A 14,401-nucleotide genomic window follows, 5' to 3' on the forward strand; every position below is an offset into this window, starting at 1 on the left:
AGACTGGAGAGGCCATTTGCATCTTTTTCTGGCATCATTTACTATGTTAGTATATTGGGCAACAACTTAGAAATAGGCCATTTCTGCCGGTAAGGTTCTGTTCTACTTGCAGAAATGCCTTTGAAAATTATTCTCCCTCTTAGAGCTGGATTTTCTAAGGTCTGCGACCTTAGAAAATCCGGCAGTAACGGGGGGCGAAGCGGGGGGTGGGCCTGCGAAAGCCAGCAGCCATAGCACCACTGTGGTGCGCTGGTTGCCGGCTTTTGCATCGAATAACTACACCATAAAAGGTGACGTTATTCGGCACAAAACTGGCGGCGATAAAGGTCCTTACCTTTCGACGCCAGCGATGTCTGCGCAGCGTCGGCCCCAGTGCCGCCCCGACTCCTCCTCTTCCGGGGCCGACTCTGCCCCGACTCCGCCCCCATTTAGTGATCGCACGCGAAAAGTCCCTTTTTGCGTGCGATCGTTTTTGAAAATGGCCCCCTTAGGTTGCTATGCCAGGAATCCTGATTTCCAGCAAATTAAGAGAAAAATATAAAATGTTCTTATGTAGGGAAAACAAATTCCCCCCAAATTTTGCCCTCTATTTGTTTTATTTTAATTTTAAATGTCTATTTAGAATTTGTGAGTAGTATTAACCTAAAGACTGGAAAATATAACTCTCCATTCCAAAGAGCAGACCATATGAATGCTGGAAATTATGAGTAACCTGCAAGCTGCATGGTGTGACCCCCTCATTCTAGTACAGTAGGTCATGCAATTAGAAACTCTGCAGAACTAAAGGTCTGGGCATACGTCATTGTAAGTAGGGTTATGAATCCTGTGTAGTGTATAAGAAGGATGCACTTCTTCACAAAAAGCACAGTGAATGCAAGGAAGAGAGCCCCAGTAGAAGCGATGGAGACAAAAAAGAGTAGAATAATTAAAGAGAGAATGGGATGGGCATAGAGGATCCCTAGCTGTGAGGAAGTGAAGGTGAGGCTGGCACTCGAGTAGAATCTGTGATGGAATAGCTTAACTTGCAAAAAGCTAGAAACACCAAAGATCTTAGGTTTTCTTTATCACACCATAAACAGTGCAGCTTACAGCTAAACTACATCTGACTGAGATGAATTACAGCACTTCCTTCAGGGAACACTGCAAATTTGAGAGGGGCATTTCTTGGGTCTCTTTATGTGGTGAATTCCTTATGAAAAACCAAAGTACTCTTGAGAGCTGGACAACCGAGGTCTCCTGTTGGCTCAATACTGTACATCTGGGGCTGGGAAGTAAAGATGGAGACTCAAATCCAGTGGAGTTAGTAGATTAGTAATGGACACGTTCAAGAACACCGACTACCTAGTTTACGTGTATTATATTTGATAACACTCATGATTCCTCAGATGGATTTGTTAGATTTCTATTTTTTTGTGACTTAGTTCAGTTTTCCCCAACCTTTTCAAGCCCAAGGTTCACCTATGGTAGCACACCGACATCCAAAGAGCAGGCAGTGCAGACACGGGGAGAATTCCCATGGCCAGAAAAAGTTAGGGAAGAGGTAAAAGCCCCACCAGTCTCTTCCAAAATTTAAAACAAAGGGAGAAAGTGAGTGGAGCCACATATGAACTCATTGCAATAGGCCAGTTCCCCCTATATGCCAAGTGCAGGATAAGTATGAAGTATATGGGGTGAGGGCAGTTACCTTAACTGCTGAATATGGTTGCCAGAGCTCCTCCCTTGTTGCTGCTCCCAACACTCAAAGGGAGTCACATCCAATGCTCTGTCACACTCTCCCCATCTCACTCAGATAAGACGGAGGCTGGAAGGACTCAAAGGAGAAAACTCAGGAAGGGGAGGATGAGGTGGTGCTGTGAGCAATGTGTACGTTGCACAAAGCAGGACAAAGCTAGCCGTGCCCTGCATACTACCCAGTAATTCCCACACTTCAGAGCTCATGCTGTAGTAGGAGGAAGAGGCAGGCATGGGTTACATGGGTTCTCAGAAAGGAGGTCCTAAACTGCCACCACTGGTGGCTCGTGTTTTTGCAAGCTGCTCAAAGTAGAGCCCCGGAGCTGGTCAGGATCTGAGCATTAGGCAGTAATGACTTCTGCGGCACGCACCCTGATCAGGTCTGAAGGCACACTGCTTGGGGAAACACTACCTTAGAACAAATTCCTTACCTGCTACTGTACAAAGTTTCTCTTATTTGACTTATTCCCTAATACATATTACATCTGAAAAATAATAAGTTAGAGAGACACTCATTTACTAACTGCAGCTAGCCAATGCTCTTATTTGGTAGACAGGTGTACACTGCAGTAGGCTCTTATACCCAGTCCTATTCCTTGACCATGTTCCATTTGTTCTTAGAGGGCTGGTAGTGCATGCATCTATGAACCTGGAGATTCTTTTTGATTCCCCTGTTCACTGCATGACCATAAGAAAGTCATCCTTCATTTAAACTCGACTGCAAGCTCTTTATGGTATGAATATTCTAATCATGTAAATTACCCTGTACAGGACTGTTCACACTGATGAGTTAATATAGGAAATAAAACACAATTTAAATAAAAAAAATGTAAAAATAAAAACACTACACTCAAGTTATTCTAGGTCGTCAAATGGTTCCCAAATCAGATCCAGAATACACCTAAACAATCTGATTATCAAGGTATCCACAATGAATACTCATGACATATATGTGCAGGCATTTGGTCAAAGAAGTAGGTTGATTTGCATCTGTTGGTTATGTCTATAAATCAGGTCTGTTTGGGTCATTCAAAGATTGGATCTTGGCATCTGAACTTGTTTCTTTTTCACTGACGTCATCAAGATCTGGAAGCTCATCTCTAATCTCCTGCTTTGAACTAATGTTTTTTGTTAGTTAGACATCTCTTTCCAATTAAAAAAAACAAACAAACATCAATGAAGCATCATACAATTTAAAAAACATAATTTCACATGGTTTTTATTTAAAAATGGATGCAAATGAGAAAAAGTGAAACAAAGCATGAAGCTACATTCTATTTGTAGCATAAGCTTGGAATGTGACTCTCTTAACTCTAGTGCTGTGTAGCAAGGAGACTAGATTTGTTGCCTATATCTAAAACTGTGCCTGCCAAAAGAAATACAACCTATTAAACACAGACTTGGAAAATAGAGTAGGATTCTGTCATTCAACCATAGCTAGAGCCTACAGCCAAAGCTTAGCTGAGCTTACACACCGAAAGCATGTTAGCCTGTTAAAAGGAAAGGGGCGGATTTTCAGCGCCCTGCTCGCCTAAATCCGCCCAAAACCGGGCGGATTTAGGCGAGCAGGGCCCTGCGCGCCGGTAAGCCTATTTTACATAGGCCTACCGGCGCGCGCAGACCCCGGGACTCGCGTACGTCCCGGGGTTTTCGGAGGGGGGCGTGTCGGGGGCGTGTCGGGGGGCGGGCCCGGTCGACGCGGCGTTTCGGGGGCGTGTTGGCCGCGTTTTGGGGGCGGGTACGGGGCGTGGCTACGGCCCGGGGGCGTGGCCGCGCCCTCCGTACCCGCCCCCAGGTCGCGGCCCGGCGCGCAGCAGGCCCGCTGGCGCGCGGGGATTTACGTCTCCCTCCGGGAGGCGTAAATCCCCCGACAACGGTAAGGGGGGGGGGTAGACAGGGCCGGGTGGGTGGGTTAGGTAGGGGAAGGGAGGGTAAGGTGAGGGGAGGGCAAAGGAAAGTTCCCTCCGAGGCCGCTCCGATTTCGGAGCGGCCTTGGAGGGAACGGGGGGAGGCAGCGCGGCTCGGCGCGCGCAGGCTATACAAAATCGATAGCCTTGCGCGCGCCGATCCAGGATTTTAGTGGATACGCGCGGCTCCGCGCGTATCTACTAAAATCCAGCGTACTTTTGCTTGAGTCTGATGCGCAAGCAAAAGTAGGCTGATCGCGCTTCTTTTAAAATCTACCCCAATATGAATTAAAATACAGTCAACAAAGTAGTTGGGCAGACAGGATACCGCTATAAGGCTAACAAATGATTCAAGATGGAAGCTTTTAGGATTACAAGACTTGTTTAGTTGTTTGTTTTTTTTTAGAAAACAGCAGTATATTTCTAGAAGCTTTTAATATTCTTTCACCAGGCAGCTGTTAATCTTACCGCAAAACAGGTTTCTTCTGTTAGTAAATATATCTCTTATCTCTAATCCAACATAAACTCCTTCTGCCAGGCCAAGATTTTAAATTTCTGCTGCTTAGTATTCTGGGATTAGTCATCCTGGATGATCAATATAAAATTCAGACCTCAGAGATTAGAGCTGGAAATCCAGGACGGGCTCCAAGTGTCCCTGACATATGGTGTTTGCTACGAGGTACGGTGATTATACTGGGAACATAAAAAAGGCAATGATCAAACTGCCCACAGAAGTGCCAAATCCGCAGGTACTTCTTCCGGGTAAAAGCACAGGCAGACTTTTGAAATTCCAAAAGCCTGCACGTACTTGCAGGCTCTTCCCCATCCCCAGGCCTGAGAATGCCTTAGGGAATAGCCACTGCTATTAATTGCATCAGTAGCATGGGATCTTCTTAGTGTTTGGGTAATTGCCAGATTCTTGTGGCCTGGTTTCGCCTCTGTTGGAACCAGGATGCTGGGCTTGATGGACCCTTGGTCTGACCCAGCTCGGAAATTTTTTATGTTCTTACTGTAGGTTAAATTAAATGTGTAATTTTCAAAATTTGAAACTGGTCTAGCCAAATGAGCCTGTGAGCTGTGAGATGCGTAGGGACTCTATATTTTCTGACATACAGCATGAGTCCAGCATCAATTGATATATCCCCTGGTTGCAAAGTGAAACCTTAGGGACTGTGGCTGCACCAGATTGCAAATTCATTAAACTCTTATTTGGTATTAGATTTTGCTTGCTCTTCAAATTGAGCTTCAGGGATGGAATTAAAAAATAATTGAACTGAAAGCCAAACCCAGCTCCAAGACTAATAGATGACTTCAATCCAGCCCAACAGCAAGATTATGTTTGTAACTGATGGGATCTATTTTGAAAATAAACAGAAAGCCTTGTTTTACAAAGTTAGGCCTAGATGTATCAATTTCACATGAATAGTTCCAGTGATATAAACATAGGTATTTTACTGCAATTGTGTTAAGTTTTCACTTCAGAGCTTGGGAAATGCCCAGACAAGAACTTCTATGTTTTGGGCTGAGAGAGAGAGAGAGAAAGAGAGGTTCCAGGGTAGCACCATATTAGTCATCTATTTATACCACTGTAGGAGGGTCAATTAGTCACTCGAGGTGAGGTTTTGGTGGTGGTCTAGGGTTTTGGGGGCCAGTTTTACGTGCACAGTCAGAGGTACGAACAGTACAGAACCCATCAGTGAACATTTGATGTGATTTGGAGTGAGGAAAGGTACAGAAAGATGAGATTTCTACAATATACTCTCGGCCTAGCTTGATAGCCCTAACACGATTTGAAAAATGACCCTGTTTGCACCTTAATAAACAATATAAGAATTGACTGGCCAAAAGTCATCATTACATGTAACAAATTATGAAAAAAAAACCTGTTAAATTAATATGTGAATGCCACTGAATAAACTGTTCACAAAAGGGCATGGGACAAACACAGAGGATCCCTGCTAGCTTGAGAACAGAAATGAAGAAATGGGATACACCTATAGTTTACATTTAGGCTTGGGGGATGACCTACATGAAGCAGCAGTTGAAACTACCCTTAACAAAAGGTTTGGGGGTGGCCTGCATGGACCTACTACCCTAAAACTAAACTAAAAAATAAATAAATAAATCAAACATTGCTGGGCAGACTGGATAGACTATTTTGGTCTTTTTCTGCCATCATTCACTATATCACTGTGTAACTGGCAGGAAGAGTCTCTTTCGGACTGGAATTGAGAGGCATGTTTATTAACTTACCATGCACGCTAGAAAAAAGTGACTAATTCATTGAGGTCCTCTTGACTATCAATACCATCAGAAACATCTACTTTAACTCATAGTCATTGAAAGTTGAACTCTCTCCATTGTTGTTCTTAGCAATACACAACCCGGGGTTCATAAATACAAAGGCAAGGCAGAAAACGTAATCACCTTAATCTGACTGATTTGCATGTCCAAAGAAGACGAGAAGCACTCCAGGGCATCCAGGTCTTTTTCCTTCTCAGTTATCCAGATGGAGAGGGCATCAAAATTATTGCCAAACTGTTCCCATTTGTTTTTCACCATTTCCATAGTTTTTATACTGAAATTAATAAAATTAACCAAATAAAATTCAAGACTGAAAAACTATTTATTATGTTCTATAAATCCCAGATGAGGCCTTGCAGTAAACACAATGAAGCAACACACCATTTATGTAGCAAGAACAATTCACTCATTCACTGTTACTGCTTTGCAATGAGACATCTCCAGTCTCAGCAAGTCTGGTAGAGGATATCACTACAACAGCTGTGTCTGTCTGCTACTATTAACTAGAACTACTTTCACTACTTGTACTACTATAAGCAGAGGTGGCCTTTTTTAGCCCAAGAGATGAAACTGCAGCAACATTTTTGAACAGGAGGTCCGCTGTTGACATACAGCACTTAGATTACAAAATTCTTGTGCCATGGGGTGCACTAGTAGCTGAACTGCAGTGTTGTCTTAAGATGCCTCACTTTCATGCAGATGGTCAGCAAAATTGCTTACCTATAACCAGGGTTCTCCATAGGCAGCAGAATAATTCAACCATGACTAGTAGGTTATGTCATCCGATAGTGCTGACATGGACCCAGTTCTCAAGAGCTCAGAAATCTTTGAGCATGCCCACAAGTTCCTGAGCGTGATTGTTGCCTCAAGCCCCTCAGTCTCTTCCAGAGCTTAAATTTATGCTGAGTAGTCAACTTTCCAGGAACGTGGGCAGGTAATAAATATGTGGCTGATTTATCCTGCTGTCTATAGAAAACCCTGGTTACAGGTAAGCAACTTTGATTTCTCCATCAACAAGCAAGATTAAATCAGCCATAACCTGTGGGGAGTCCAAGTTGAGGATTGCCTTATGGAGTCCAAGTTGAGGGTTGCCTTATGGAGCAACTGACAACCCGGATCTCACCAAAAGGAGAATGGACTACTGGGTGACCAGGTTGTTTAGAACTGCTTGTGCAAAGTTATTGTCTCTTCAGGACATACTATTCAGAGAGTAGTGGGAAGCAAAGATGGGAGTAGATGACCAAGTAACAGCTTTGTAGATGTCTTCAAGAGCAGTGGCCTTCAAATGAGCCATGGAAGTCACCATGGTTTTCAATTGATAAGCCTTACCAGAGTCTATAATCTAAGCCTGTCAATGCCTAGCAGTGCACTATACAGTTTGCTAATCAAATAGAAAGTCCTTTTGCCAACTGGCCTTCCCAATCTCTTTAGATTAAATGATATGAACAGTTAAGAAATGTGATGGTGAGGTTGAGCCTCTACAAGCAATATGTTAGAACTCTCTTATGTTCTAAGGAGTGAAGGTCTTGTTCCCCTTTTTATGCATGTAGCCTTGGAAATAATATAGGCAGGACAATTTTTTGGTTGATTTAGGATTCAGATACCAATTTTGGAAGGAATTTAGGGTTGCTAGGGTTAGCACAGTGCTGGGGTAGACATGAGCATTAGCATAAGGTCTAGTCAGTGAGGCTTAGTTAGGTTAAGGATTGTTGGCTCCTTCTCTTGCTTTGTGCCAGTATGCATAAAAGACTGCTGGATGGCATAATGAACACAGTTATGCTTTCCCATATAAATTATGCCCAGCAGCTTCAAGGACATTTGGCATGGAACATGGAGATCTAACAACCACCTGCAAAAAGATACTTACTCCAACATGCTAACAAACTGCATGACTGACTCAAGGATGATGCATTCTCAAGCAAGAAAGAGGGTCTTTCATATATGCCTTCAAAGACATTGCTCCCTGTTTCCTGAAAGAGATAAGCTACTGAAAAAGTTCAACCGAGCATGGACGAAAGAATTTCTACAGCTAAGTGAAAAGTTAAGAGAAACACTCTAGACTGGACAGGAAAGGTTCCATCCCTCTTCTCTAGTCCTCAGGAAATAAAGGAGTATGGAAATTCCTCACTACCTCAGGCAGCTGGGCTGCCACCTGTGAAGGAACGCTCTGCGTTCGGAGAGACATTCATCTCTGATACCCAGATGGATTCATCCTAACTAGGTATCGCAGTGGCTAGTGGTGCAACATACATAGCCCTAGATGCTGCCCATGCACTCCATTCCACTGGTACCATGATTGGAGTGTTCTGGGAAAAAACTGGTTGCCTGGGGCCATATTGGAACTCTATGCTGCAGAGGTTGATTCCACCTGTGCCAAGGAGCTCTTCATAGAAGAGATCAATGGCATCCTGTTACGATCCCGGTCACTAGATTAGTGACCGGGCGCTTACCTCTCTTCCCCGCGCTGCTAAACGCCAGGTCCAGGGCCCTCCGGTCCGCGTGGCAGCGGCGTCTCCACGAGGGAGACGCCGCCGAAGACTCCTCCCCTCAGCGGGGCAACACGCGCGCGCAGGGAACGGCGTTTTCAGCTGTCAGCACCCGGATGTGCTGACACGCCCACCATGACGTCCGACGCCGACCGTGAGATTTAAGCAAGGCACTTCTCTTTCCAAAGTGCCTTGCAACGAGGTTCCTTTGTGGAGTGCCGTTGTCTTCGTTCCTGCCGGTTTCTGTTTTGCCTGCCTGCCTGACTCGATCCCTGCCTGGTTCCTGGACTTCCGCTTGCCTTGTGTTTCTGCCTTCGCCTGACGTTTACCTGCCTTGACTCTGGTTTGTGACTCCGACTCCTGTGTGTGATTCGCCTTGCTCCCCAATCAGTTTCCAACGGACTCAGTCAAGGTTGCTTATATCTTTTCCTTGCTGGATGGGAAAGCCCTGAATTGGGCCTCCCCTATGTGGGAAAAGAGTGACGTCACTCTCACTAATTTGGATCTCTTTGTGGCTGGATTTCGAGCAGCCTTCGATGAACCCGCTCGTCAAACCTCTGCCACATCAGAATTGCTACAGCTCCGACAGGGAGCCCGTACTCTGGCTGAGTACGCCCTAGAGTTCCGCACTCTCGCTCTTGAAGTAGGCTGGCGAGACGATGCTCTTCGTGGGATTTTCCTCGAGGGTTTGGCGGGCCGGATTAAGGATGTTCTGGCCGCCAGGGATCTTCCCAAGGACTTGGACGCGCTTGTTGAGCTGGCTGGACGTATTGACCAACGCCTACAGCAAAGAGCCAGGGAGGTGCGTCCTCCACGACGCCTGTCTCCATTAGCTCCGGCGTTCTCAAGACCGCTCACACCGGCCCCTAGACCTTCCGGGGCTTCGGCCGGTTCCTCTCCCGAGGAACCTATGCAGTTAGGACGAACTTCCCTAACTGAAGAAGAGAAACGCCGCCGGCGCACATTGGGGTTATGCCTGTATTGCGGTGGAAAGGGGCACTTCCTTTCCCATTGTAAAGAACGGCCGGGAAACGCCCACGCCTAGGAAGGAAAGAGGAGTACCTCCTGGGCTGTTTTAATGCTGCTCCTCAATGTACGGTGCCGGTAACTCTGAGGGTCTCAGAGGATTCTTTTTCAACACAGGCTCTGATTGACTCCGGGGCTGGAGGTAACTTTATCACCCGTGAACAGGTACAGCAACTTCATTTGGCTACGCTACCCCGTGATCCTCCGATCCGGGTCACCTCCATTCAGGGAACACCTTTGCCTGGTAGTATCTCTGTGGTCACCGTCCTGCTTATACTCCAGACTGGTCTTTTACACGAAGAGGAGATCTCGTTTCTAGTTTTGGAGAGATCAGTATACCCTATTGTTCTGGGTCTGCCGTGGTTGCAACTACACTCCCCAGTAATTCGCTGGGATAATCTACAGATCACCCAATGGAGTTCCCATTGCCTTCAACATTGCATCAAGACCACGGTGGTTCCGCCTATCTCTTTGGCTCATGCTGGAATATTCCTTCCGGATCAGTACAATGACTTTTCTGATGTATTCTCCAAAGAAAAAGTGGAGTTATTACCACAACACCGTCCCTTCGATTGTACTATTGAACTTCTTCCTGGTAAGACTCCACCGCGGGGTAGGGTGTATCCCCTCTCGCTACCCGAGACAAAAGCTATGTCCGAATATATTAAGGAGAACCTTGCCAAGGGATTTATCCGCACCTCCAAATCACCTGCGGGAGCCGGATTCTTTTTTGTCGCTAAGAAGGATGGATCTTTGCGACCCTGCATCGATTACAGGGGTTTAAATGCCATCACCAAGAAGGACCAGTATCCTTTACCCCTGATTCCTGAGTTACTTGATAAACTTCAGGGAGCTAGGGTGTTCACGAAATTAGACTTAAGAGGAGCCTACAACCTGGTGCGCATTCGTCCCGGGGACGAGTGGAAGACCGCGTTCAACACCCGGGACGGACACTACGAGTACTTGGTGATGCCGTTTGGCCTATGCAATGCGCCAGCGGTATTCCAACATCTCATGAACGAGATACTCAGAGATTTGCTCAACTCTTGCGTCATTGTATATTTGGATGACGTCCTTATTTTTTCACAAGATTTGAACACCCATCGTCAGCAGGTTCGACAGGTACTCCAGATCCTGAGAGAGCACCATCTTTACGCTAAGCTGGAAAAATGTTTGTTCGAGCAGGACTCGTTGCCCTTTTTAGGGTATATAGTGTCCGCTACAGGATTCAGCATGGACCCTGAAAAAGTATCCGCCATTAAGAAGTGGCCTCAGCCAGTTGGTCTAAAAGCACTGCAACGCTTTCTAGGTTTTGCAAATTTTTATAGACACTTCATCTCCGGATATTCTCGGCTGGTAGCACCATTGACCGCGCTGACTAAGAAGGGTTCAGACACACAACACTGGACTCCAGAGGCCTGTAAAGCTTTTCAGGATTTAAAGGATGCATTTCTCTTGGAGACCTGCCTCCGCCATCCTGATCCCCTACGCCCTTTCATAGTGGAAGTAGACGCTTCGAGTGTGGCGGTAGGAGCTGTCCTGTCTCAGTACTCCAGTTCTGGGAAGTTGTTACCCTGCTCCTATTTTTCCAAGAAATTTACGTCGACCGAAAACAACTACGGGATAGGCGATAAAGAACTCTTGGCCATCAAGTTGGCTTTCGAAGAATGGAGGCAGTGTCTGGAGGGAGCTCAACATCAGATTACAGTATATACCGATCATAAAAATTTGGAGTTCTTATCACAGGCCCAACACCTCAACCCTAGACAGGCTCGCTGGTCATTGTTTTTCAGCCGGTTTGATTTCATCCTCAAATACCGGCCGGCATCGAAGAATCTCCGGGCCGATGCATTATCTCGGAATACCATTTTCGAGGAGGAGGATTAACCTCCGCAATATATCATCGACCCGGCTAAAATCGTTATTGCTAGCACCTGTATTTCTTCAATCAACAGAGTGGTGGTTCCTCGACGAGATCGGAGGAAAGTCCTGGAATGGGCCCACGACTCCCTTATGGGGGGCCATGCCGGCCAGGAGAGGACGTTAAGTCTCCTGAATCGGTACTACTGGTGGCCTTGGGTGCGACAGGATGTGCGCGAGTATGTGGCTTCTTGCCCCGTGTGTGCCAGACAGAAACCGCTGGTCGGACGACCATGGGGTCTGCTGCAGCCTCTGCCTATTCCTACGGAACCTTGGACCCATATTGCCACGGACTTAGTGGTAGATTTGCCGCCGTCTGAAGGTCACACAGCGATTTGGGTTACCGTAGACCGGTTCTCAAAGATGGTTCACCTAGTACCTCTACCCAAACTTCCTTCAGCTCCAGAGTTAGCACATCTATTTACTCAACACATCTTCCGAGCACATGGTCTCCCACTGAGTATTGTGTCGGATCGTGGATCACAGTTCACCGCCCGCTATTGGCGTGCTATTTGCAAGAAGTTTGGAATTCAGTTAAATCTGTCCACCGCATTTCATCCTCAAAGCAATGGACAAACGGAACGTATGAACCGGTCTCTCAAATTGTTCCTTCGCAGTTTCATTTCCGAAAAGAAGGACAATTGGGTCTCTCTATTGCCTTGGGCCGAATTTGTGTATAATAATCATCAGCATTCCGTTACAGGTCAGACACTGTTTCAGGTCGTCTATGGACGACATCTCCAGCCTCCGATACCACTCCCTTTGGAAGTTCCCTCTCCAGCAGCCCAGTCTGCGGCTTCTCAGCTTCACCGACTTTGGGAGACTCTTCAACAGCGACTCTCAGAGGACACGTAAAGTGGTGAATCGCCACCGACGACCTGCACCAACATTGGTGCCGGGTACTAAGGTTTGGTTGAGTACCAAAAACTTGCACTTCCCAGGCCGCACTCGCAAGTTAAGACCTAGATTCTGTGGTCCTTTTCCTGTGGCGGAACGGATTGGCATGGTATCCTACAGGTTACGTCTTCCCTCGTCTTTGCGGATACACAACGTCTTTCATGTATCCCTGCTGAAACCAGTAATATACTCTCGCTTTCATCGGCCTACTCCAGATGACATCTCTGCCTCTTCTCCTGGAGAACCTGTCTATCAAGTACATAAAGTATGTGATGTACGCTTCTCTAACCGCCGTTGGGAGTATTTGCTGTCTTGGGAGGGTTGTGGATCGGAGGAGGACTCGTGGGAACCTGCACGAAATATTTTGGACAAATCCTTGTTGTCTCAGTTCCACCTGAATAATCCTGGAAAGCCCGGTCCTCTTCGGAGGGGGCGTAAGAAGGGGGGTACTGTTACGATCCCGGTCACTAGATTAGTGACCGGGCGCTTACCTCTCTTCCCCGCGCTGCTAAACGCCAGGTCCAGGGCCCTCCGGTCCGCGTGGCAGCGGCGTCTCCACGAGGGAGACGCCGCCGAAGACTCCTCCCCTCAGCGGGGCAACGCGCGCGCGCAGGGAACGGCGTTTTCAGCTGTCAGCACCCGGATGTGCTGACACGCCCACCATGACGTCAGACGCCGACCGGGAGATTTAAGCAAGGCACTTCTCTTTCCAAAGTGCCTTGAAACGAGGTTCCTTTGTGGAGTGCCGTTGTCTTCGTTCCTTCCGGTTTCTGTTTTGCCTGCCTGCCTGACTCGATCCCTGCCTGGTTCCTGGACTTCCGCTTGCCTTGTGTTTCTGCCTTCGCCTGACGTTTACCTGCCTTGACTCTGGTTTGTGACTCCGACTCCTGTTTGCCAGCTGCCTACCTTGACTCTGGTTTGTGACTCCGACTCCTGTTTGCCAGCTGCCTGCCTTGACTCCGGTCCGTGACTCCGACTCCTGTTTGCCAGCTGCCTGCCTTGACTCCGGTCCGTGACTCCGACTACTGTTTGCCAGCTGCCTGCCTTGACTCCGGTCCGTGACTCCGACTACTGGTTGCCTGCCGCCTGCCTTCGACTCCGGTTTGTACTCTACTCCTGGGTTTCTTCGTCTTCGCCTAAGTCCCAGCGGTCCGGGTTCCTACGGGCTCCTCCTGGGGGGACCTCGGACTTCCAGGGTGAAGACTCCTAAGTCCTAGCGACCCGGGCTCTCACAGCTCCTCTGGGGGAGTCACGGGTTTCCAGGTGAAGCTCCGTTTGCCCAGTGGGAGTTCTGCCTCCCGACTGTACTCTCGGGTCAGTCGGCCTAAGGATCCACTTCCGGATTTCACCCATCGTAACACATCCTTCACAATATAGAGTAGGACCCCTCTCCATGAAGTCTCATGCCAACAGTGCTATCTTCTTTGCTGCAGAGTGAAATGGCTTCAAAGGAGAAGCCTAGCACCGTGTTGGTGCTCTTCTCAGCATCACCTCTAGGCACCTTAGGTTGCCGTGCCAAGTTCCTACCCTGACCTGTGGCATATTTAGCAGTTGGTGCCAACAGATGGGAGCCCACCCAGTACACTTGCAAGAAGGAGAGACTGACTCCCAGCATGACCTCCTGTGGTGCTTCTGGCACTGGGAGTCTTAAGAGGTCTCACTCCAGATGAAGAGTGGCTCTGCTGCCTGCTCTCCATCAAAGCTTCAGGATCTTACCCAACAATGCCTTACGCAGATCCTCAAAAACCCAGGCTCAGATTTGGATTGCTTGCAGGGATATCCTGTTGTAAACCAAGCAGTTGGACACATCATGATTTGGATCTAGGCAGTGACAGCAGATGGTGCGGTTGTCCATGATGAACATGAGGTGCCCACTTCTGCAAATCTTAAAATCACTGACTGAAGGCTTTACTTTGACTGACGCCTTTCTATATCTTACTTTTTCTTATCTTTTTTTATAAGAACTGAAAGGTTCTTAACAGGGACTAGCAAGATAATGATATGAAAAAATAACTTGCAAATTAGCAAAATATAAAAAAACTAGAGAGGCTGGGAACTCATCCATGCAGTAGCTCGGACGAAGAAAGATGGAGGGGCTCATGAAATAGTACACACATGCTCCCGTGCATG

The 14,401-nt window shown here is 47.2% G+C and overlaps 1 protein-coding gene across 1 annotated transcript in view; it reads right to left on the reverse strand.

The window, feature by feature from the left end:
- Positions 1 to 14,401, reverse strand: part of SYNE1 (spectrin repeat containing nuclear envelope protein 1) — a 966,955-nt gene that overhangs the window by 743,150 nt on the left and 209,404 nt on the right. The window contains 1 exon segment of the mRNA XM_029596918.1: positions 6,066 to 6,216. Within this exon segment, the coding sequence (XP_029452778.1) occupies positions 6,066 to 6,216 (151 nt within the window).

This window comes from Rhinatrema bivittatum, chromosome 3 (genome assembly GCF_901001135.1).
Source record: "Rhinatrema bivittatum chromosome 3, aRhiBiv1.1, whole genome shotgun sequence".
NCBI lineage: Eukaryota > Metazoa > Chordata > Amphibia > Gymnophiona > Rhinatrematidae > Rhinatrema > Rhinatrema bivittatum.